The 24,184-nt window shown below is 38.1% G+C and overlaps 1 protein-coding gene across 6 annotated transcripts in view; it reads left to right on the top strand.

Moving 5' to 3' along the window:
* The window catches only part of THADA (THADA armadillo repeat containing), a 334,534-nt gene that overhangs the window by 95,109 nt on the left and 215,241 nt on the right, over window positions 1–24,184 (top strand). For all 6 annotated transcript variants that reach the window (XM_055539939.1, XM_055539943.1, XM_055539942.1 and 3 more), the window contains one exon: window positions 704–795. In XM_055539939.1, coding sequence (XP_055395914.1) covers window positions 704–795 — 92 coding nt within the window. The remainder of the gene's footprint in view (window positions 1–703; window positions 796–24,184) is intronic.

Here is a 24,184-nt window from a genome sequence, read left to right as displayed (position 1 = left end):
TGATCCCTGGGTTGGGGAGTCCCTTGGAGGAGGGCATGGCAACCCACTCCAGTATTCTTGTCTGGAGAATCCCCATGGTTAGGGAAGCCTGGCAGACTACAGTCCATGGGGTCCCAAAGAGTCAGACACTACTGAGCGACTGAGCACAGCACAATATGCCATGATATTCAAGATATTTTTATGATATAGGAAACTGTCTTGATACATTGGTTGGGAAGCAGATTAGTATTTTATTGGCCATATTAATAATGTGGATCCATTGAGTTAGATCTGTTAAGTATTTTCTCATAGGTAAATGATTGTAGAAAATAAAAGGGAAGAGCTAAGCTCTTTCTTGGGATATTCATCAGAGATGATGTAGAAAAATAAATTTATTGGTTTTGTTTTTTTAAAAACTGTTACTTGATGATACAGGTACAAAGAGATAATGCAACAGTTGGTGGTTGTAAAGAAGTATAGGAAAAAGCTATGTTGTGTACATGTGGTTAGATTGTCAAGCTCAGTTTAAGAGGAAGTCCTTCATAGTAATGAAGTAATTGCTATAAAGTTATTGAAAATTGTCTTATTTTATGAACACAACTATATCTTCTTTAGCCACACACTAGGCAATCGGGTAATGGTTTTGAATGTCTAGTTTGAACATTGTAAATGTTGGTTTCATGCCATGAATATTTCTTAACCTGTATTGTGTATTTTTACACAGGTGAGAAATTCATCCACGCTTCTCTTCAGTACCTTGATCACAAGAATATTTGGAGTTAAAAGGGGAAAGGATGAACTTTCCAAAAAAAATAGGTAAGCTTCATCTAATGCTAACTTTATTTTTTACAAAATATCGTTCTGGCCAAAAATAATTTTTAGAATTTTGCTTACTTTTATAGATTGATCTAGGGCATAAAACTATTAAAAATAATATAGTAAATGAACCTATGCTGCCAAATGCTAAGCCCCTATGCAAAAATATCTACTGTTTAATAAGTGGACCTTTCAAAGCAACAAAAATATTGGAGGTAGCAAGGGCTGAAATGTAGAGCTTGTTTCTCAGTGCAACAGCTAAAGTTGTTTTTGTTTGTTTGTTTTTGATTTAATCTTCTTCAGGTATTCCTGAAATGTCCTAAATTGCTTTTTCTTGATGTATCATCAAGTACTAGCTTGTGCAATATCTTTGCTTTTATAGTAACTGGAAGTTTAAATGTCTAAGGTACGCTCATCAGGCCTTGTCCCAGATTACTTCTGCATTAACCTGTAGCCAGGGGGAGTAGTTAAAGGTGTTGGCCACACTGAATAAACAATGCTCTTTACTTTTAGGTCTATTGTGTTATACTTTCTAAGATGTTTTTCTCTTAAGATTTTTTTTTTTTAATGTCTGGAAAAAAACCTTATTGAAACACTTTGATTATGAGTCATCTTTGGATACAAGGCAGAAGGTCTGTTTGTTGGTTTTTAAAGAAGAGAAGCTTTGAATAGTTGTTTATTAGCGGTTGGGAGGGTCTAATGGCAGGCTGGTGGCTTGCAGTTGTTAACACTAGATGTCACTGTCGCTGCGTGTGTTATCACCTCCTGTAACTATTTAGGGTCTGATTTGGCCCAGTGGTCTTTCTCTTGATGCTCTAGAGATATATCAAGCCCTATTCCTCTCCTGCCAAAAAAAGTTGATGATCAAACTTTTAATTCAGATTTTAAGCTCTTGTTTATTAAAATATATTTTCTTGTGGTGGAACTAAGTCTTAGGGATTAGAAAATATCATGAAATAATTGTTTGATGCACCGTTAGTAATTCTAATGAAACCTATTGGTAGTTCCGAATTGTCATTTAAATTGTTGTTTATCACCCCTGCCTGCTAAGTTGCTTTAGTTGTGTCTGACTCTGCAGCCCCTATGGACTGTATCCTCTGTCCATGGGATTCTCTAGGCAAGAATACTGGAGTGGGTCGCCCCACCCTCCTCCAAGGGATCTTCCTGACCCAGGTATCGAACCCACATCTTTTGCGTTTCCTGCCTTGCCAGATGGGTTCTTTACCCGTAGTGCCAACTGGGAAGCCCTATTTATCATTCCATAAAATTCAGTAAATATTTAAATGGAAAGCAATTGGCTATGAATGTGAATTCCTTGAGTATACTAAGGAAATATTAGAGAGGTATTTTTGTATTTGTTTTTTAGCTGAGTTGTATTTTTAATAAGGATAACATTATTTTTTTGAAAGAATGATTATAATTTTTACTATTTGGCCCAGTTCCTAAATAAATTCTTCCTGTCACTGGTTATTTTTCTCTTTAGCTTTGCTTATTTTGTTAATAATTCAACAAAGTGCTAAGGGTTAAAATGGTTTGGTCATATTATAAGGCCATGGTAAATAGTGTATAAATAAAATATGATATGAGGTTATCAAACAAGTAAAATTAATGTTTAAAACTGAACTCAAAGAAATGCTTTCCCCCCCCCTTTTACTTTTTATAAAAGTGATTCTTGGATGTGTTGCAACTTTTACTATGTATAGGATAAAATGATCAGGTTCATTTTATGTAGGTTACTTCTGAGGACGGTGGACGAACAGCACAATGAAACCACACTGCTGTGATCTCTTTCCCACATCATGCTGATGGGAAACCTCTATTATAAGTTCATTCCTCTTAAATAGGAAAAGTTACAGAATATATAACTTTCCTAGAAAGAGGGAAATTGAACATTCACATAATTGTTTTGAGTAAGGCTGACAAGTGAAACGAAGGTATTAAAATGTTAACTTTTCAAAATGTGATGAGCAGTTTTGGTAAGAGTTTTTATTTTAGTAATCTGAAGCTTGGTATATTTCATTACATTTTCAAGGCTTCTGTTCTCTGTTTAACCCTCCAAGAGTCTATTTCTTTACAGCATTGCTAGATTTAGTGTTTTCAGCTTGCCATTGTTTTAATGATTCTTCTAGTTGTTCTTTGTTTAATTATGTCATTTTGGGATGAAAATGTTTATGTACCTGTCTGCTACAATATTAAGTCCCTGAGGGCAGAACCTTTTGCTTCTATTTTGTGTATATGTGATGGGTGCTGTAAGAATGCTAGTAATAATGATGTCTTTCTTGTTGGTTGGTTACTCAGCCATTGAAGAACTAAACTCAGCCAGTCAGACCTCACAGGCCGGTGAGGTCTACTTTCACAGCCACAGATTGTTCTGCCACAATCTTGCAAATGTGTACTCTTGATCAGAATGGAACTGGACGTAAAAACATCTGCCTTTCCCATCTAGTGGGGGGCAAAAGTGTCTATCTTGGAGTAAACAGACTTGGTTTCTAAGCATTTTGCTGCCACTGGAGATGACCTTAATAGACTCCCTTATCTGCTTTGCACTTCAGTTTCTCCATCTATAGAGCAGGAATGATAAAATCTGCATTCTGTATTCATAGAGCTACAGGGAGGATAAAACAAACTATTAACAGTTCATTTTCTTGTAAAATATTCAAAGTTCTATGCAATTAGAAATATAATTTGCTTTTTCTTTGTTACCACTTCTTTTATTATACTCATTCTATTGTCTTACATTGTCTTCTAGAGTACAGAATCAGTATCTTATCCTTATTTTTGTTTGCCTGGTGCCTAGCATAGTGTCTGGCATGGCCAGAAATACTTGAATAAGCAAGGTTTTTTTACTAGATGAGAGATGAGACATTTGGTTTCTACTCCTGCCTTTGTTGTCATAGAGACACCATAACCAACTGAAACAAATTAGTTAACCTGTCTGGGCCTTGGTTTTCTCCTCTAAGATAAGCGATTTGGACTATCCTTGAGCGATTTGGACCTCTTGTTTCTATCAAATACTAAGCTAGGGTTTACATAATTGTTACTAGAATTGTGAGTTTGGTAAACTGCTGTGCTCCCAGTGCCTAGAACAGTACCTGCCTGGTAGTTCAGTTCATTTCAGTCGCTCAGTCGTGTCTGACTTTTTGCGACCCCATGGACTGCAGCACACCAGGCTTCCCTGTCCATCACCAACTCCCGGAGCTTGCTCAAGCTCGTGTCCATCGAGTTGGGGATGCCAGCGAACTATCTCATCCTCTGTCGTCCCCTTCTTCTCCTGCCTTCAGTCTTTCCCAGCATCAGAGTCTTTTCCAATGAGTCAGTTCTTTACATCAGGTGGCCAAAGTATTGGAGTTTCAGCTTCACCATCAGTCCTTCCAATGAATATTTAAAGGAATATTGATTTCCTTTAGGATTGACTGGTTTGATCTCCTTGCAGTCCAAGGGACTCTCGCGAGTTTTCTCTAACACCATAGTCCAAAGTATAAATTCTTTGGAGCTCAGCTTTCTTTATAGTCCAACTCTCACATCCATACTTGACTACTGGAAAAACCAAAGCTTTGACTATATGGACCTTTGTCGGCAAAGTAATCTCTCTGCCTGGTCGTAGGGACAAGTTCCCCTTTCATGTATAAAGAAAGGAGCAGGGAATTTCTATGGTGGTCCAGTGGTTAGGAATCCACCTTGCGATGCAGGGGACATCGGTTTAATCCCTGGTCCAGGAACTAAGATCCCACATGCTGCGGAGCAGCTAAGCCAATGTACCACAACTGGTGAGTTCATGTGTTGCAACGAAAGATTCCCACGTGCCACATCTAAGACCAAATGCAGCCAAATTAAAAATACATATATACTTTTTTTTAGAAAAAGAAAGCAGCAGAGGTTCTGCATCCCCATTAATAGGTGTGTAGAGTAGCCCTATGAAGGCTCATAATGATTGAACTCTGGAGCTTATTAGCCTTGTTCTAGATGGGTCTTTTGGATTATGAAGAATGAGAAAACATAAGTTTTACTTGTTTGTTTTAAATACTGTTATTACATTTTAATTTCCTAAAGCACCTTTCCTTTCTGTTTATTACCCCCCAGACTGACTTGGCCTGACAGAATGAATAATTGATCCTTTGTAGAATCAGAAGCGACACAGCTCTGTGATGTGGGGAGCATGCTGGGCTTCCCACATGGCCTCCATCTGCCTTGAGTGGGCTCACCTTGGTAGTTCCTCATTCCTCACAGACAGGAGCTAAACCAATGTGATCTTTAACTCTGGTCTTTGCCTTTAACCCCTTTGTGTATTAACTGTCAGCTGTTCTAGTCCCCGGTAAATGACAAATATCAACATACATGTAGTAGTCTGAAAAGCTTTATTTTATTCATTACTTTTTAAGAGCTTATTTTTGTTTTCTTTAATTTTTTAAATGTTTAATTGGAGGATAATTGCTTTACAATGTTGTGTTGGCTTCTGCAGTGTGAATCAGTGATAAATATACATATGTCCCCTCCCTCTTTTTTTCTTCTTTTACTCAGCTTTATTTATTGATGTAAAAATGACAAAATTATATATATTTAAAGTGTGCAACATGATTTGACATACATATACATTGTGAAATGATTACTAGATTTTGCAGTTCTGTTTGGAATTTTATCTCAGTTAAGTTGAAGTTGCCCTAAAATATTTTAAACATATAACTACCTGATTTTCAAAGATAAGCCTGAAATATGATTTTCCCCTCAAGATGAAATATGAGGAATTCAGCACTTATTTCCATGAAAAGCTTTATTTTAGACTTTGCCAAAGCTTCATGCAGGTGCTCAGTACAGAGTGTTCTATAGCTCTTGCTCTCTCCATGTTAAACCAGTCAGACAATAAGAATTTATAAGCATTTGTCATTAACTCAATGTTGGCACAGCAGAGGAGTCCATGAGAAATAGAAAACGTGGACCTTGCTCAGGGAGCTTACCTTTCAGCTTGGGAAACAAGAACTGTCATTTGTGAAACAGGTACAAATAGAAGACAACATAACAGTAATCAGGTGCACAGAGTAATCTGAGTAATGGATGCATTAGAAATTCATCAGTGGAGAGTTGAGTGAAGCACTTGGGTGGACTGTGTTTCTGATAAAGCTCTGGGGATGAGTCGATTTGGGGTACACAGAAACAAGTAGGTTGAAAAAGAAGAACAAAAGAGAAATAGTCTTGTTTTCAATGTTAAGTACAATCTTCATTCTGTCGTATTAGAGAGAGCTCATATTCAAATTAATAGCTTAGGATGTGTAGTACAATTTAAGGGGAAAATGTTTGTAAAAGGATCACTAGGTCCAAGTAAAATTATTTCTAATGAGCATGTTGGGAGATGTTAAATTGTTTTATTTTTCTGAGTATAAATAACAGAGACTTGCTTTAGTTATTTCCCTTAAGGTCTTAGTGGTGTAGGTCTGAAAGGATCCTCTAAGGGACATCTAATCTAGTCCAGCCCCTGCTTATAGACAGATTTTGAAGCAATTTCCAGACAGACTGGCTTCTCTCCTGTTGTTCATGTTTTCTAGGAAAAGAGATTCCGCAAGTTTTTGTGGTTACCCACTCCTTTGTTTCGGAAAGAACTGGGTTCTCAAAACTAAAATTGGGAGCTGTCGGGCAACTAGGTTTTTATATTTTCAAGAATGTAATTATTAGAATTCAGAATAGCTTATTTTATTTGCTTTGAACTACATAGTAGTTTGTAGCATGTGCCTATTTGGCCAAGCTGAAGATTCAAATTTTCTTTTGACTGTGGCCTGGATAATCTTAACATCCTCATACCCAAAGGGTTCTCGTTTTTTCCCCATTCAACAAGCATTTATATTGTGTGCCCTCTGCTTTATATTGTGTAATCCTCTGCTGGGCACTGGGATCCAAAGATGAAGCAGACATACTCTTGGCCCTAAGGAAACTGACCATCTGATGAAGAATATGGCAGTTACCTATTGTGCTAGACTCTCTGTCCCACCCATGTAAAAGGAAGGAAGAAGTAGTGAAGGAAGATGGCATATCCATTTGTGTGCTCAACATATGCCAAAGTCTTTATGAGTGTCTAATTTAGCCTTCATCACAGCCCTGAAGAATGGATAGAGTCATTGTAATTTCACCGAGAAGTAAATTAAGGTTGGTGAGGTTGAGTTACTTGCTGGAGGTCATGCAGCCAGAAAGTGGTGGAACTTGAATCCAAATCCAGCTGCATCTGCAGAGGGCCTGTGGATTTACCCAACAGCACACACAGCCCTTTGTGATCGGTGAGTCACCGTTGAGAGCCTGGCTTTAGATTTTACATCCTGAGACCATGGGAAATGAGGCACTTCACCCAAAGTTTCAGTGTGGAGCCAGGACTCGCACATCTCCCTTATGGCAAGTTGATTTTAAGACCCTTTAATTACTCCCAATAGGATATCAGTGTGGCCAGTAAGCCATTTACCTCTATAAAACTCCTGTATTTGATGATAGTTGGGTACTATAGAGAGAGGATTTGGGGGTTTTGTTATAATCTTTGTCTATGGTATGATGTCTTCCAAGCTTAACCTAATGTTTTTCCAAATCTCTAATTATATTTTTCATTCATTTGTTTAATAACAATTATAATAATAGCCCTCATTATATTAGTTTTTGTATTTGAGAGGACCTAAGAAGCTACCCTGGAGGAGGCAATGGCACCCCACTCCAGTACTCTTGCCTGGAGAATCCCATGGACGGAGGAGCCTGGTATGCTACAATCCATGAGGTCGCTAAGAGTCGGACACGACTGAGGGACTTCACTTTCACTTTTCACTTTCATGCACTGGAGAAGGAAATGGCAACCCACTCCAGTGTTCTTGCCTGGAGGATCCCAGGGATGGGGGAGCCTGGTGGGCTGCCATCTATGGGGTCACACAGAGTCGGACACTGAAGCAACTTAGCAGCAGCAGCAGCAGCAGCAGCAGCAGTAAGCTACCCAGTCCTGTTCTCATTTTGCACATGTGAAAATTGAGGCGCTCAAGGTCACACGGCTAGTGCTGGAAATAAGGTTAATGGTTATTTTTAGCCCACAGTTAGCTCAACTAAGACATTTAAAAAATTTAGCTGATCATTTATAAATGGAGTTTCTATTAGCAACAATAATACTAGTTTGGATTCAAATATTTTGAAATTAAGCTAAGAGCCCCAGTGTTTTGATATGGTCTGGAGGTGTCATTCATGCATTTTTCACAGTTGTTTATAGAACATTCAATCTAGGTCTTTAGGCAGAGTAGGTAAATGTGTACTTTTGGAGACTGAGAAGTAAAGTACAAGTCTTGAGTAACTCTTATTGAGAAGTTCTTAAAATCAGAATTCTGCCTACTCTGACACTTTGGCCTACTGAAGAGTTTCATGTTTCAAGTTTTTGTTCATTCTTAGGTTCACGGATCACAAGTAGGAAAACCACAAATAAAAATTTTAACCAAAAAGAAGCTCTTAAAAAGAAATATGTTCATGAACTTGAAGTGGGAATTAGTCACTGTGTTCTTAAATATTGACTCTTGCCGGGGCGAAGTAATCTTTGTTCCTAAGTACTGCTTCAGGCCATTGCCTTCTTTAATAACTAAGGCATTGTTGCTTTAGTTTGAGCATGTTCTATGGAATTTTGGCAATGCATGCATCCTCTTTCTGTGTCTCAGTAAAAGCATGAGTAAATATTTTTTCTTAGCTTTGGTATTTTTGTAGCTTACATTTTATATGAACCAGACTAATATACTGTTAATACCAGGATTACATAATTTAGGACATCAGGATTTCTTCCAGAACTATGAGATAAAGTCCTCACTTATCAGGGGCTTTACAAGCAGTATTTGTTGCTCATTCAGTACCTGTAGAGAAACACCACAGAGCTCTTTTCCCAATGAGAAAATGGAGTCAAAGAGGTTAAAACCAGAGGGAACAGTTTCTTTAGAACTTGGATCATACTTCTTCTTTATTCAGAACTTGATCCTTTTAACTATTGATTTTAGTAATGTATAGTTTAGAAATTCTAGGAATTTCAGACTATTCTTATTACACACCAAGATGCCAGACTTTTAATAAAATATAATCAATAAAAAGTTTTCATTGAATACTTATGATATGCCTTTCCACTCTAATATCTCCTAAAGTAGTTTATGACACGGTCTTAGATTTAAAGGAGTTTATTATTTACTGATAGAGAAAACATGTGAGCTAGTTTAGAAAAAATGAATATCCAACTCTTCTGATATTGTCAGGGAATAGGGGGCAGAGGGAGTCAGAGGAGGATGAGGTCAGTCTCCATGCAGGAGTTAGAGCTTAATCTGGATTTGAAAGGATGGTCAGGATTTGAATAGGTAGAGAAGAGGATGTGGCCTATAAGGTTATATAGGCATGAACAAAGATATCAGTGGTGGAACACTTGTTGTATATGTCTGAGAAAGCTAGAAGATAAACCAGACCAGGGCTGAAAGCTCACAGTGGAAATATTCATTCATTCATCCATTTTTTCCATTTATTCCTAAAGCCAAGGATACATTGATCCAGGATCCTACCCTCTGTAGGCACTAGATCAGGTTCTGGAGCTATATCAATGAGTAAAACAGATAAGCCAAGGAGACTAGTTTGAATTTTACATGACATTATGAGTCATTTTGAAGTTTTAATCTTGGAGTATTCCATGATACAGGCATTGTTTTAGGAAATCATTTGAGAAGTGATTGCATTTTGTGTTCCTCACTGGTAGTATTGGAAAATATGATGCCAGACTATGGAAGAAAGTTACTTAGGAATAGCTTGTACTCTCTGTAGATTGTTAAAGCATGGTTCCAGCTTGATGTGTTTTTTTTTTTTAAAACATTTATTCTATTTGTTACTTCTAAATTGAGTAGTGGCTATATTAGAGGGGAATATACCTTATGTTTTGAGGATTACTAGTTTCTTCAAGGTATTTAAAAGATATTTAGTGAAAAGTAGTTTATTATAAAGTCAAGTAAGTTTTGCAAATACTGGATTAAATTCAAATTTCTTTATGACAGGACTTCTCAGAACCTTTCATATGCTCTAATAGGCTTTGCGAATCTTCAATAACCCAACGTGTTTGACCATGGATCTCAGCACATCTATTACCCTCTTGTGTTCCATCACACATACTTTAGGGGATATTGCCATGGGGATACTGGTCGAGGCAGGTGAAAGGCATGTTTCCAATCATTAGGAGCTGTACCATACAAAGGAAGATATTCATTTCAGGTCTATCTTGGTAGCAACAGAAGGACTTCGTTTTAGTTGCAGTTAAATATGCTGTAAGTTATCTTGAGTTGTCAGGTAAAAATTTAAGATGGTATCCTCACATATGGTAGGTGGTCAATAAATATGAATCAGTAAAATCTCATAACTTTAGACCTTTTAAAATCGTATATATAAAATGCTTCTTTGGGAGAATAAACTTTACGCCAAATTAGTTTCTTCTACCATTTTGTCAGATGAAGATAACATCCCTTTTCCCCAAAGCTTTGATCATTGATAATGGGGGAAATAGGGCCTACACCATGGTTGATGAACTTAACAAGGTTAGTGCCAAGCCCATCAGAGTATGATGTATGTATCTGTGTGTGTGTGTATGTGTGTGTTTGTTGGGAGGGCAGATAGGGAGAGGAGAGCAGAACAGTAACCAGATTTGAAATATAATAGGTAAGACTTTAGGACCTAGTAGTATGGCTGAGTTCTATACCTTAGGTCTGTATGTCTTGCTAGCAGCATCTTGTTGTCCTTCATCAAGGACACTTGGAGCTATTATAAATAGCTCCATTGTAAATATTTAAACAGAGGCTTTAAATAATTCAGATTTGAAGCAGTTAGAGTGCTTTTGGCTGCAAGTAACGGAAAACTCAAATAAAAATTTAAACTATAAGGAAAAGTTACTATCTCAAATACAACCAAGAAGTTTTAAGGGGGGGTTGATTTATTCATCATTGATGCATTTGATGAAGTTGATAACATCACCAGAGACCCAGGTTCTTTCCCTTTTTCACCTTGCCATCCTGGATGTGAGGGCACTGGCCCCAAACAAGCTTTCTTCCTGATTTCAAGATGGCTGCCGCTCCTGCCATCACATCTCGATGCAGCAGATGCAATGTGCAGTGGCTTGTGCGTCCCTCTTTCTTTTTGAGAGTGACAACACCACCTCCTGTGTGAGTTCCCACACTCTCAGCTCCACACTCTACAGACTTCCCTTCAACATCTTTTTGGCAGTGTTAACATCTTAGTATGCCCCAACTTATCCCAGACAATGGATCCACCATAATTAACTTAGACTAATTAGGATTCTCCAGTTGGGTCTGGGGTTGGTGCCAGCCCTCCCTGAAGCATATGACTACGGAGAAAAGGGTGAATACCCAACCAAAGTCAAATACTGTTAAAGAAAGGATGGGGTGAGGGAATGGATCTTTATTAGGTGACTAATAATGTCTGCTGTTACATCCTTCTAGGCTATCTCAAAAGCTGTGAAAATGTTTTCATTTCATTAGGAAGATAAATTATATATGTGGCATTTTTAGCCTAATAGGAAAGTATGTTTTCCCTTTATTTATGCAATTCCTTCATGTAATTTTTAAAAGATATGAAGTAGTAAAAGTGTCTGGCTTTCTGTATCACTCCTATAGGCAAGGCTTCATTAAAAATTTTTGCTTAGGAACAAAGTTTTGTCTTTACACATGAAAGAAGTTTTGTATAGCTTCTTTCTGAATAAAATAAATATGAATTTCTAAGTCAGAAAATGCTACTTTGCAATATGAAATATCTCTCTGATTCATAGCTAACCTCCAACAAGCTAACAGAGCATTAACATTGTTTTTATTATAAACTCTAACTCACTTTGGAATTTGACCCATATTACAACATTGATTTTGTTCTTGTAGGGTCAAATGGTATGAAGTCAAATCTAAATTTATTGAAATTGGTACTTAATTATTTTTATTTATAAACACAAAATCCCTGTTCTATTTAAACTGAGCATAGTATTTTGATGTGACTTTTGGGGCCTCTGAATTCAAATTAGGCCATCTGTCTTGAATGATTTCTCTATCTTTATCTGCCGGGTTTCTTTCTTTTCTGTCTGTCCAAACTGTTACCATTTTATTCTGTACAAACTGCCTCTGTAGAAGTGGAACATGTCTGGGTCACAGTAAACCAGCCCAGTTCAAAGGAAGCTGGGGTCAGACTGGCTACATTTGACAAGGATCAGTAAGTCTGGTCCAGGTGCTAAACCTTCGCGGTCTAGAATTTTCTACTGTAGAAACACATCCCTAGAGCCATCCATTGCTCCTAATACATCTTTGTCTTTCTTCTGTTTATCTCTATGATTACTCGTTGTGAATAGCTAATTTAGACACATAAAAACGATCCTCCATTTATAAGCACACTTCCTCCCTTTAAATTCACTTGATCCCGTTTTCACCCCCCTACAATCAGAGCCCTCCCTCCTAGGTCACCGGTTTCACTCTTACAATTGGTGGTCTGTTTAGATGGGTCAGTATTTTTTTTTTCTTCATCATTTGTTCAACGTGTTTACTGTGTTCAAGACACTGAGCACTGAGGGGAGTACAGACCTTTGTGAAGTGTGATCTGTGTATTTGAAGAATAGTGGAGGAGGAGAGCTAAGACTTGAACTCAATTGTCATGCAAGGTGGAAAAGCCACAAGTACTCTGAGAGCACCTTTCCTGTCCCTCAAGGGAGAGCTGGAGTGCGCCACTCATTCCGCTTCCTGGCTTCCTTCCGGCAGCGGAAGTGCACCTGTAAGAGCTCACCCTCTTCAAAAGCTCATCCTCTCTAAACCCTTCTCCTTCCCTTCCCAGTTCTACCATTTAGGTGGGAATATCTCACGTGGCCATTTCTTTATCTTGCCTTTGTTTTATCTGTGGGACAAGCAACGATTCAGATCATAATCAGTAAACGAGAGGGCAGTATTAATGATATCCCTGCCCTGTCTGTATTTGGAAACGCAGTTCTCTGTAGTGAACTTCACGCCTCTGAAGGTGGTGAACGCCCACTTTTTTTCCCAGAAACACACCACAAGTCATCCGCTCTGCGTCCTTTCTGCTTTTAATTAAGCCAACTTAATTTTCCTAAGCTTCAACATGTTAGGGAAATAAAAGAGAACTTCTCTTCAATGGTGTTCTCTTGCTTTGATTAGCTACTAATGCTGCATGTAATAACATAAGGTTTAACTTTTTATCGTTGTTAAAATATAATGTTTCAGTGGAAAAGTATATATTTTCTAAGGGATACCTGCAGTGCCTCCATTTATAATATTTATGTCTTTGGAAAACATGTTTCAATTGCCAGATGATCATTTGTAAATTGTGGCCTTTCTACAGATGGACATTTCTTTCTTAAATAACTTGCTTGTTCTTTTGCTTCTTGTTTTCAACCCCAACTGCCTTTAGAATTGTACTGCCAAACTGGTTGGTTCACCCATGAAAATTTAATTCCAGGGAATTTGTGGCATTTTCTGTTTAGGTTTCTTTCTCTGGAAATCTCTTCCTGTCCCCACCCTCCATTAAATTAAAATGTAATGATTTTTCTTGGTTTTGTAAATAAAACTCTTTCTAGCATTTTTCTAGCATTTTAAAATAACATTCCTTATGATAGACAAATCATGGTTAACTTAATAATTCTCTTACTATTAAATATTTAGTTTTCCCCTAATTTAAAAAATATTTTTAATAATGTCGTGGTGAGTATCTTTATTTACAAAGTGTTTTAATACGTAGGATTATTTCTTACAGATAGATTCTCCTCAGTGTGATTTCTTGGCAACAGTATATAACTAGACTTCAGATTCTTTTTATGTATTGTCAGAATTCTTGATAAATTAGTCTTGAAAAATGATTTCCCCCTGTCACCCTCTTAACTCAGGAATTTTCATTAGTTCTCTGTTGTCCATGGTCTAACATCTCTGCCCCTTTAACTGGCCTTTGTCCTTTTTGTTAAATCTTTTTTTTTTTTTTTCTTGTTTTAACCAACTGTCTGCCATTGAGCATTTACAGTCTGTCTCCTTTTTCCATGTTATAAAAAGTGGTATAAGAAATACCTTCATAGTTTTTAGATTTTCCTATGTTTTCTGGACTATTTCTTTGGGATAAATGATCAGAAATTGAAATACAGAATTAAAGAATATAAACATTCTATGAAACTGATAGCCAGACTTCCTTTAAATAAGATAACAATTTACAAATTTGCCAGCACGTATAATCTTTCTAGTAGTGGGTATTGTTCTTTTTTTAAAGCAGGTTTTTGAGAAGGTGGGAGGGGAAAATTAGCATGTTTCAATTTATATTGCTGTTATTAATGATAAGGTTGAACATTTGCCCACATTATTTGTTGGTTAATTGTATTTTTGTCAGTTTAGCTTTCAAGGCCCTATATAATTTGAACCTGCCCTTTTCACCTTGTCTCCTATTAATCAAACCCACAAATATTTATTGAACTTCTACCAGCTACCAATGAATGCATGTAGTCTAATCAAGCTAATCTAACTACTGTTCCTTTCAATGTTATGATTTTCCTTTTTGTTGCTTTTGTTCGTGTTTTTTCTGTTCCTAAAATGCTTATCCCTTCTTTTCTGCTTACAGCATGCTGATTTTCCCCATCCTTTAGGGTTCACCCTGCATCTTTTTTTCCTCTGAGACATTTTCCCTGACTTTAATGTGGCTTCCTTGAGAGCAGGGCCTGTGTCTGATGCCTTTTCTTTGGCCCTAGTATCTTGTAAAGGGTCTGCCTTACATAGGAGGCAAAGAAGTGATCTATTGATGTTGATAAGAAAATGCATGTGGTGTTCAGCAGCTCTTGATTTAACCTTTGACTCTGACCTTAGGCAAGTTTAGTTTGTTGAGTCTCAGTTTCTTTATCCCAGCATCATCATAGATTGGAGATGATACTTCAGTCTGCCTCCAGAGTTGCTGTGAGGAGTGAGTGTGATAAAGCTCATAAAGGGCCTGGTGCAGTGGTACTTGGTATACAGGAGGCTCTTTCAGTGAGAATTGTTTTTAAATTAGCTGAATGAATCATGCTTGTCCTGGCAGTCACTGGTTTCCCTTTTCTTAGGCCTCTTCCAGGTGTACCCCAAATGATGTGTGCTGTCTCTTTCTTGTGTTGGGATTGCTTCTTGTGAATTAGTTTGTTGCTGTTCAGTTGCTAAGTTGTGTCCGACTTGTTGCGGCCCCGTGGACTGTAGCCTGCCAGCCTTGAGGTTTCCCAGGCAAGAATACTGGAGTGGGTTGCCTTCTGCATTGGCAGGCAGATTCTTTACCACTGAGCACCAGGGAAGCCCATGTGAACTAATTAGGTACTCTCAAATCAATTCCAAGTTATTCAGGGGAGGAATTGTGTTTTAAATCAGTTGCATGTCCTAAAGCAATGTGTATTGATTGGTTAGGTATAGCTGAGTAACTTTGGTAGCAATGAAAATAAGGGCAAAGCAGTGATGAAGATCTCATTTCTGTTTTTTACTGAAATCTTTACTGGACCTTTGCTAGAAGAAATTATTTTATTTTAGGGTCTTTAAGAAATGCTTAGTTTTGTTGCCTGTTCAGCCAACTGGAGTTAGTTATCCAGTAGAAAATGGTAAAAATATCCAGATAACACCACTGGATTTCACTTTTCCATATAGTGTTTCAAAGTGTTGTATTCATTAATATTTGTGAGAAACCTATGGTTAATACCACCAGAAGTCATAAACTAAACCAGATTTCCCCCGTTTTAGCTTTCACATGACTTGGATTAACAACAGTGTTACTCCCTAATTTACACCTGGGATTTAAAAACCTTCTCAAAAAGCTGAAACAATGATTCATATTTAGTCACCATATGACTGGATTATTTTCATTTATTGAAAATATAAACAAGAAAAAATATCCTGGATAAAGAGCTCCATGTATTTTAACTAGTGACAGATGCTATGATCAGAATTTCTACTTAAGTCAGGCATTTTTGACATACACCTCAAGCCTCGCAATTAAGCTTTATGCCTTTCCAAACATAACAGTTAACCAATAAACCAAAATATCAGCCCGGTCTGGCTTAGCTCAGCGGTCTTTTGATTTCTTCCAGTCTGTTTGATGTGGAGGCTTATTGAGATTTATCTACTGAGCTGTTCATAGTTTGTAGGGCTGGCTATATTATATAAGATTCCATTAGTGACGGGAGAGTGTAGACAGTCTCTACAGTGTAGATAATTTAGTCAGTTGTGCTGGTCATGGTTTTGTTGAAATTTTTAAGACTTCTGTCAAGATTTTTAAAAACTTATAGTCAATGATTTTTATTTCCCAGTTTATACCATAGCCTCAAAACAGATATAATTTGATTGGTCCAATTTAGTTGAAAATTTCTGTCAGTAGAAATCTCTATGTAGATTGAAAAGTTTTCCACTTATTGGGACCAGTTTATCCACAAGGGAGATAAAAATAAAAAATATACAGTAAGCAATTATAAATGTTGGGTATGCTACATGCTAAGTCATTTCAGTCACGTCTGACTCTCTGTGACCCTGAAGACTGTAGCCCGCCAGACTCCTCTGTCCATGGGTTTCTCCTGGCAAGAATACGAGACTGGGTTGTCGTTTCCTACTCCAGGGAATATTGGGTATACCTAATATTGGGTGAGTTAGATATCATTCCATTATGCTGTTTGTGATGATAATAGCATCAGTATCCTCAACTTTATAACATAAAAGCTGCAGGGGACTTTCATTAACTTATGCCATGCAATCTGGAATACTCAGTAAGATAATTATTATTGTCCTCATTCTAAATGACACACTTGGAATTCATATTATTTATTTGCTACGTGTCTTGTATCTAGTACGAAGCAGAGCTGGTGTTCAAGTTCAGATACAACTCCCAAACCAGTTATTTTTGCATTTCGTTAAAGCTTTTTGTTATATAATACACAATATTTCTAAAAGTAACAATGTCCTGCCAAACAGCTTTTCAGTGGTTTAATCACATCCTCTTTCCTAAGAAGTAGATTAAAATTACTCATGTTTACCCTGCTGGAGATAAGAGAATAAGAGCATATTGGAGGAATAATAAAATGTATTCATTCTTTCTGCCTCAGTTGCCTCATGTGTTGAATGGGGGAAGTAACTAGTACTCACCTCATTGGGCTTTGAGGTGGATTAAGTGAATAAATGGGGCTTCCCTGGTGGCTCAGATGGTAAAAAATCTGCCTGCAATGCAGGAGACCATGGTTTGATCCCTGGGTTGGGAAGATCCCCTGGAGGAAGGCATGGCAACCCACTCCAGTATTCTTGCCTGGAGAATCTCCGTGGACAGAGGAGCCTGGCAGGCTACAGTCCCTGGGGTCCCAAAGAGGCGGACATGACTGAATGACTAAGCACAGCACAGCACAAGTGAATAAACAAATGCGATTAGAAGAGTGCCTGGCATTGAGTAAATGGTAATATGTTTTGCTGTTATTGCCTTCATTTACTCAGCAGGGTTTATTCATCCGTTGCTACATGCCAGGTAATGTACTAGGTATTGAAAGGTAAATAAGTCCAAGTCTTTGGTCTCACAATCAAGGGAAGGAGACATACAGCAGACTATACACCATTGGCATGAATGTTCTACACAGAGGTCTGCAAGGAGAGATTTGGAAGCATGAGCAGAGATGAGTACCTGCTGTTAGAAAGGCTTCCTGTAAGAATGCGGGCTGAGCTTGATGTAAAAGTTAGCCAAGAAAACAGCAGAGGAAGAAAAGGGAGCCAGAAGGACAGATGACAGTGGTAAAAGGTTGGTATGAACACATTTCCTCAATTAGGATTTCTTGAAGACTTTCCCTAGTAGTCACAGTATTGTTGTTCAGTCGCTGTCATATCCAGCTCTTTGTGACATGATGGACTGCAGCCCACCAGGCTTCCCTATCCTTCAGTATCTCCCAGAGTTTGCTCAAACTCATGTCCATTGAGTCGATGATGCTATCTCACCATCTCATCGTCTGAATAGTTACTTGTTTAAAATATTGACTTATGGAATGTTTTTTATGGAGAATATTATGAAGAACTATGTTTTAAGGAACACACTTTGGGAAATTGAGTAAATCTGGTGGTGAGAAGTGAGTGCAGGTCAGAAATGGGATAGACATGGAGAAGGGGGTATAGTTAGAGATATTAAGTCAGTTTAACAGTATTTAATGAAAAATGAAGAGACCGAGGGACAGGAAAGGAAGATAGCGAGGTGAGAGCAGATTCAGGGCTTAGAATATTGTCTGGGGCTGACAGTGCGGTTTACAGAGGTGAAGATTTAGGAGAAACATTGGGAGGGTGGAATGGAGGAGATTCGGACTTCAGTTATTGGATCTGTTTTGAGGTGCCTGAGGGACACCCAAGGGAACATACTCATCACACCGTTCATTGTCCTGGGTCTGGAGCATATGAGTGAGTTCTGGGCCGGGCGAAGGAGTCATTCGTGAGAGATGGTATTTTATGCCAGGAAATTGACTGAGAGAACCCAGTCGGGCGAGCGTAGACTTGCTGGGGCCATCACTGTTTAAGTGACGTGTGGAGAAGGAGGATCTCTCAGCAGAGGTTATTTGGACAATCTAATATTCTTTGGGACAGTTCTGATATTCTTTGGGACAGTCTGATATTCTTTGTCAGTTCCCTGTGCCCTCTTTTCAAGATCTATGAGTATTTTGTTTTTTTGTGTGTGTTTTTTTTTTTTTGGAAAGTGTCTGACTCCACCCATGCAGGAAACCTACTTTGCGGGCCACTCCTTCTCCCAGGAATCTGAGTAGTTGTAGAAAGAGGCACTTCACCCACACCCTGAGCTCTCTGAGGAGAGTGTGAGAGACACCGCCCAACCCTTCCAAGCCCAATGGTGGAGGGTGGAGCCATGTTGCGCTGTTAAGTTTTTGAATATGAGGTCCTTCAGTGTAACTGGAAAAATCATGAAAGAGAAGTATTCCACTAGATTAAGCAAGTTCAATGGGTTTTAATTTTCCTGATAAACTATTATTAAGAAATTGTTTTGGAGATTTACTCTCTGAGTAGGATTAGCTAACCTACATTTTTCATTTGGATAAGTAGTTCTTTAATTAGAAACCAAGATTAAGGGAATAGTTCCCCATTGCTTTATATAGTGTAGAGAACGTATGTGAAAATGCCAAATGAAAGTTTTCCTCATGCTAGTGAGGAGCAGGGAAAACAAGAGGAAATTATAATATGTTAAGGGAAAGGATTCTGTTCTCCCAGCATGCCTGCTTTTATCTTCAATTCTGGAAGTCTCTGCCGGCATTTTTTTTTTTCCTAATTCCCTATTCTTGTCGTGCCAGAAGTTGCATATTTCTGGCAGAATGTTCATTACTGGCTAGGGGTGCAGCAAAAAATCCTTTGCCAGAGAATTAAGCAAGCAGAAGTCTGTCAAAACAAATATTCTAGTTTGAAAATATAGTCCTGTTGGGGGGGAAGGGGGAGGGGTGGATAGTGGAGGAGGCCAGGGCATGTTCTAAGGCTGAGTATTTATTTCATAAGAATTCTGTGTCCTGAAAGATTGTTGCTGGTAGGAGTGCTGGAAAAAAACAGGATTGTGGTACATTAAATGTACCGATGAGCAAGGATGGATTTTGGGGGATTTTTGGTTTGCTCTCATGTTTGGTATTTAGCTCCTATAATGACAGCCTTTGCTAAGAGTGAAACATTTGATAACAAATAGCCTGTAAATTTAATTGAAGAGGAATTTAACAAAACTTATGTTTACATGGAAAAACTCTCAGGCCTGAGGATATTAAACATGTATAAATAAACATGCACATAAACACACAGTCCACTTTATAAGCATTTATTTGACTGGGAAATGCCAACTTTGTGTAATTTCAGCCTTAAAAGTATTGGCCTATTGATTCTGAAAAAGCACAATTTTTTTTTCTTCCCAACTTTTCCTTGTACCTCTCTTGTTACTTTAAAAGAAAATCATTTTATAGAAGAATGATTATAGATTGGACAGATGTCATGTTTTGGGATTTCTTTGCTGTTTAGTTCCTTAAACCTATTATAATTTGCTCTTCAAGTTGGAGAGACATAGACTGACATTTGTGTTACTTTCCACTGGGATATGGGGTGGGATTAACCATATTAAGCTCCTAGGATGAAAATCATCACACACAGAGGTGGATTTTGAAGATTTCCTGACCATATATCTGCCTACAAATGATATTATTTTTTGAAAGAATTTTAAAAACTAAAATGTGCTGCATTGTAATATTGAAGTAAGTGATCATACATAATAGAATGTCTACATAATAAAGAAAAGCCCTCAAAGGAGTATTAATGAAATGCAGACTGCTTTATTCTTATCTCCTTTTAGGCAAGTTTTAGACTAGGTGCCATCTAGGCAATTCAGGGAACACATATGTGCCTTTTTCTGAAGTAGTGGGCGAAAACCTTCTTCTTGGTCTTTGATTTTCCAGTTTGATGTACTTTAGTTACTGGAAGAAACATTAATTAATATACTTAAAACAATATAGTAATTCAAAAGAATAAATTTTTTTGGAGGGGTTGAAAAGATCATGGTGCACCATTGGAATTTGCCTTTAGTAAATGTAACATTTGTTTTCTAAAGAATTATAACAACATACTTAAATTCCAGAACAGTAAGCAAAATAGCTTAAGTTCACTGACTTGAAAAAACATTCTTTTATACTGCATGGTTCTAAAATAAATACTTAAAAGAAACAGAGAGCAAGCCATTCTATCTTGGATTTCATTTTCCTTCAGATAGAACAGCTAGAACAAACATTCTTGCTAGTTAACATTGCCTGTGTTTTTATGAAGTTAATAACTGACCTGTCAATCATGTCCTATATAAATACGGTAGTTGAATGCTTTCTGCTTTAGAAGCACTTTTATTTACAAGAGCTGCCAGCCAAGATTTCCAAAGGACTCCACGGGCTGTTTGCTTTGATCTGTTTTGAGGGCTGGTCTCTTTATACCTGTTGGTTCGCTATTTATGATACCTTTGTGTAATCAGGTATGGGGAGAGCAGATGTGCAGAATAAACACGTCTTAAGGAAACCAAGGCTCAAGAGAAATCATGTAATTATGCACCAACAGCTTTAAAAAGAGAGAGAGGGCATATTTCCTTAAATCAACTGAGTTGCTGTTATGACAAGAGAACAGATGTTGTGGTATTCACCCCAGAGAAGGAAAAGATGCTCTCTTAAATCTGAGTTTGTAATGAATGGAGGTGGTGTGTTTATCCCTACCCTTCAAACTGTTGCTCTCCTTTTAAATTTTTAAATTGCTGAGATGTTCCAGCTCCTCTCGGTTGACTTTTTACCTTTGACCTTTTTTCGTTTGCTCCTTGCCTCACAAATGTTTACCACATGTCTCTATCCAAATAATCGTCTCTCTGTGGAAAGAGTTACCTTTGCGTTTTGAACTGAAAGATGCCTTTTTATGTTTAAGGCAGGTTTCAGAAAGGGATGACTTTTTGTTGTTGTGTGTTTTCTTATTTTGCTTTGGGGTCCGCCTCCTAAGGGATCCTGAAAGCCAAATTCATCTTTGTATCCCCCACCATGCCAAGCATAGTGCCTCTGATAGTGTAAGGGCTCAGTCATGAAAGAATGGCAGAAATTAAGAGAAACCCAAATCCTTTTGTCTTGTTTCCAAATTGACCTATTGATCTTTTGGTTTCTTTCATTTTTCAATTAAATGTTGCCCTAATAATTCCTGTACGTTATATTTACATATTGCTTTTCTCTAGGAATCTGAATGTTTTAATATATTGGAGAGGTGCTTAACTTCTATTTTACTTTAAAATTGGAAAGCTTCCCCTACTTTTTCTAAAGTAGAAAACTCCCCATCACTTTGCAGTGCTCTACTGATTTAGAGATTTCCAGGCACTTGGTGTTCCCCTGCTACTTTGGGCAGTTCTCTTTATCCTTTTCATTCATATCCATTTTACTGACATGTTTTGGTCAGCAACTTTTCGTCTTGTGACACTGGCATGAATCGTAGACTTTCTAAGGAAGGGTGCCTGAACATGTCCTAAGGTTTAGAGAGCAGATCTGTTATTAACTATTTTCTCCTTGCTGTCATTATTGCTCAGAAACGTTTCAAAATCCAGTGCCTTGAGCTGATATGATTGCTACTTATTTGATTCCTTATTTATAGTTTTACTTTTTTTGGTTTTGCTTTTTCTTCCAATTTTATTGAGACATAATTGACATACAGCACTGTATAAATTTAAGGTGTATAGCATAATGATTTGACTTACATACATCAAGAAATGCTTACCACAGTAAGTTTAGTAAATCTGTCATCTCATATAGATACAAAATTAAAGAAATAGAAAAAAATATTTTCCATGTGATGAAAACTCTTAGGATTTATTCTCTTAACAACTTTCATATTTAACACAGAGCACTGTTAATTATATGTATCATGTTGTACATTATATCCCTAGTATTTATTTGTCATATAACCAGAAGTTTGTTCCTTGTGACCACCTTCCTCTGGATTGTAACCACCCCCACTGCTGGTAACCACAAATCCGATCTCTTTTTCTGGGAGTTTGTTTGTTTGCATGTTTTTGAAGTATAATTGACCTACAACACTATGTTAGTTCCTGTTACACAATAAGTGATTCAGTATTTCTAAACATTTCAAAACGATTACTGTGATAAGTCCAGTTAATGCTGTGTGACCATACAGATTTTAAATGTTAGCTTATGTAAGATAATCAAAGTATAAAATACAGCCTCAGATATGGTATTTTCAGCATATTCAGCAGCCTTCCCCAGATAATCACCTGCCATAGTGTAAAATCATTTTGTAAACTTCAAGGTGGATTAAAGCTTGCCTTTACATTCTGGACTCCCTCTTCACAACTTGTGGGGTCAAAAGTGGGAAAGTCCTTGGGTCACCTGGAGCCAGTGAGAGCAAGAGAGAGCAGTCATGTCTCCTTTGTTGAGGTGCAAGACTCCAAAAGGTATGAAATTGCCCAAATTACATTTGAGCATTCTCAGGCCTTTGATTGCAGAACCTCTGTTAGAAGTTGAGTGACACAGGGCAGCCCAAGATCAGGTCAAAGAAGGAAGCAGGACTAAGCTGCAGTCAGCCATGCCCCAGACACCGTGGAGGAGACTGCCTTTCTGCATGATGTGCGCAGGGACAGTTTTGAAAGTCCATGGTACTGCTTAGTTGGCAGACTAGCGAAAGGAAAGTCCCCTCCAATATTTTCATTTTGCATTCGTCCAAGGCTCAAACCTATAATTAAATTTTCTGAACAAAGACCCTATTAACGCACACCATCCAGATTGATGACTAACAGCTCTTCCTTCCAGGTCCATAAGGAAATCTGTAACGCTTTATGCAAAAATAAAGACCCTAGTCAGGGGCTTTCCAGGTGGCCCAGTGGTAAAGAATGTGCCTACCAATACAGGAGATATGGGTTCAGTCCCTGGGTCAGAAAGATCCCCTGGAGTAGGAAATGGCAACCCGCTCCAGTATTCTTGCCTGAAAAGTCCCATGGACAGAGGAGCCTGGCGGGCTACAGTCTATGGGGTCACAAAGAGTCAGATGTGACTGAGCACATACTTTTCAACAGAATAAAGATTTATTTAAAAATTTAAAAAAAGACCCTAGTCAGGTTTGGAGGGGGGATTGAGTAAGGAGTGGTTAGGACTGGGTTTGCCTTTAAGAAGCCAGCCCCAGCTGATCCAGGGTATTCGAAGGAGAGACGGCTAGGCGAGGGTCGGGGAACAACTGCTTAATTAAACGTTAATTAAGGATATAAAGAGTAATGGAATAAGGATAGCTCAGTAGGAAAATTCAGTGGAGAAAAGAGGCTGAGTAGCTTGGTTTACGCGGGGGACCAATAAAACTTCAAGACAAGAAGCTTGCACCACTTACGTAGGCCGCAGGCGTCCTTCCGTTCTCCCGAAGGAGAGGAGACACTGAGGCCTCCCCGGTCGGATCTTAGAAGCCCAGGCATAATTAGTAAGCATGGTGGGTTCCGCGCTCCAGATGGAGACTCAACCAGAGTGAGAGAGAGAGAGAGACATGGGGAGACCAGTATTTCGAGAAACTGATCCCAATTCTTTATTTTCCATGGTCTACTTTTATACACTGAGGTGTTATGCAAAAGTCACGCGGGGTCAGCAGTCCTGACTTTTATCAAAGTCAGGTGCTTCATACAAATGTATACAGAGGTCTTAGGGGTGTTACATCATCTTCTGGCCGGGGGGCCTGCTGACAATTTACGACCCTAGCGGTCAGTCAACCAGGACACTTATTTCTCCAGGGGTGATTATTCTTAAAACAGACGCCACCCAAATAAAGTTACATTCCTATAGGGTGAGGGTGTAGTGGGTTTTAGTTAAGGAAAGAATTTACTTAGCCTAAGGTCTAAC

This window comes from Bubalus kerabau, chromosome 11, assembly GCF_029407905.1.
Source record: "Bubalus kerabau isolate K-KA32 ecotype Philippines breed swamp buffalo chromosome 11, PCC_UOA_SB_1v2, whole genome shotgun sequence".
NCBI classification, from domain to species: domain Eukaryota; kingdom Metazoa; phylum Chordata; class Mammalia; order Artiodactyla; family Bovidae; genus Bubalus; species Bubalus kerabau.
This window is presented reverse-complemented; position numbering and strand designations above follow the sequence as displayed.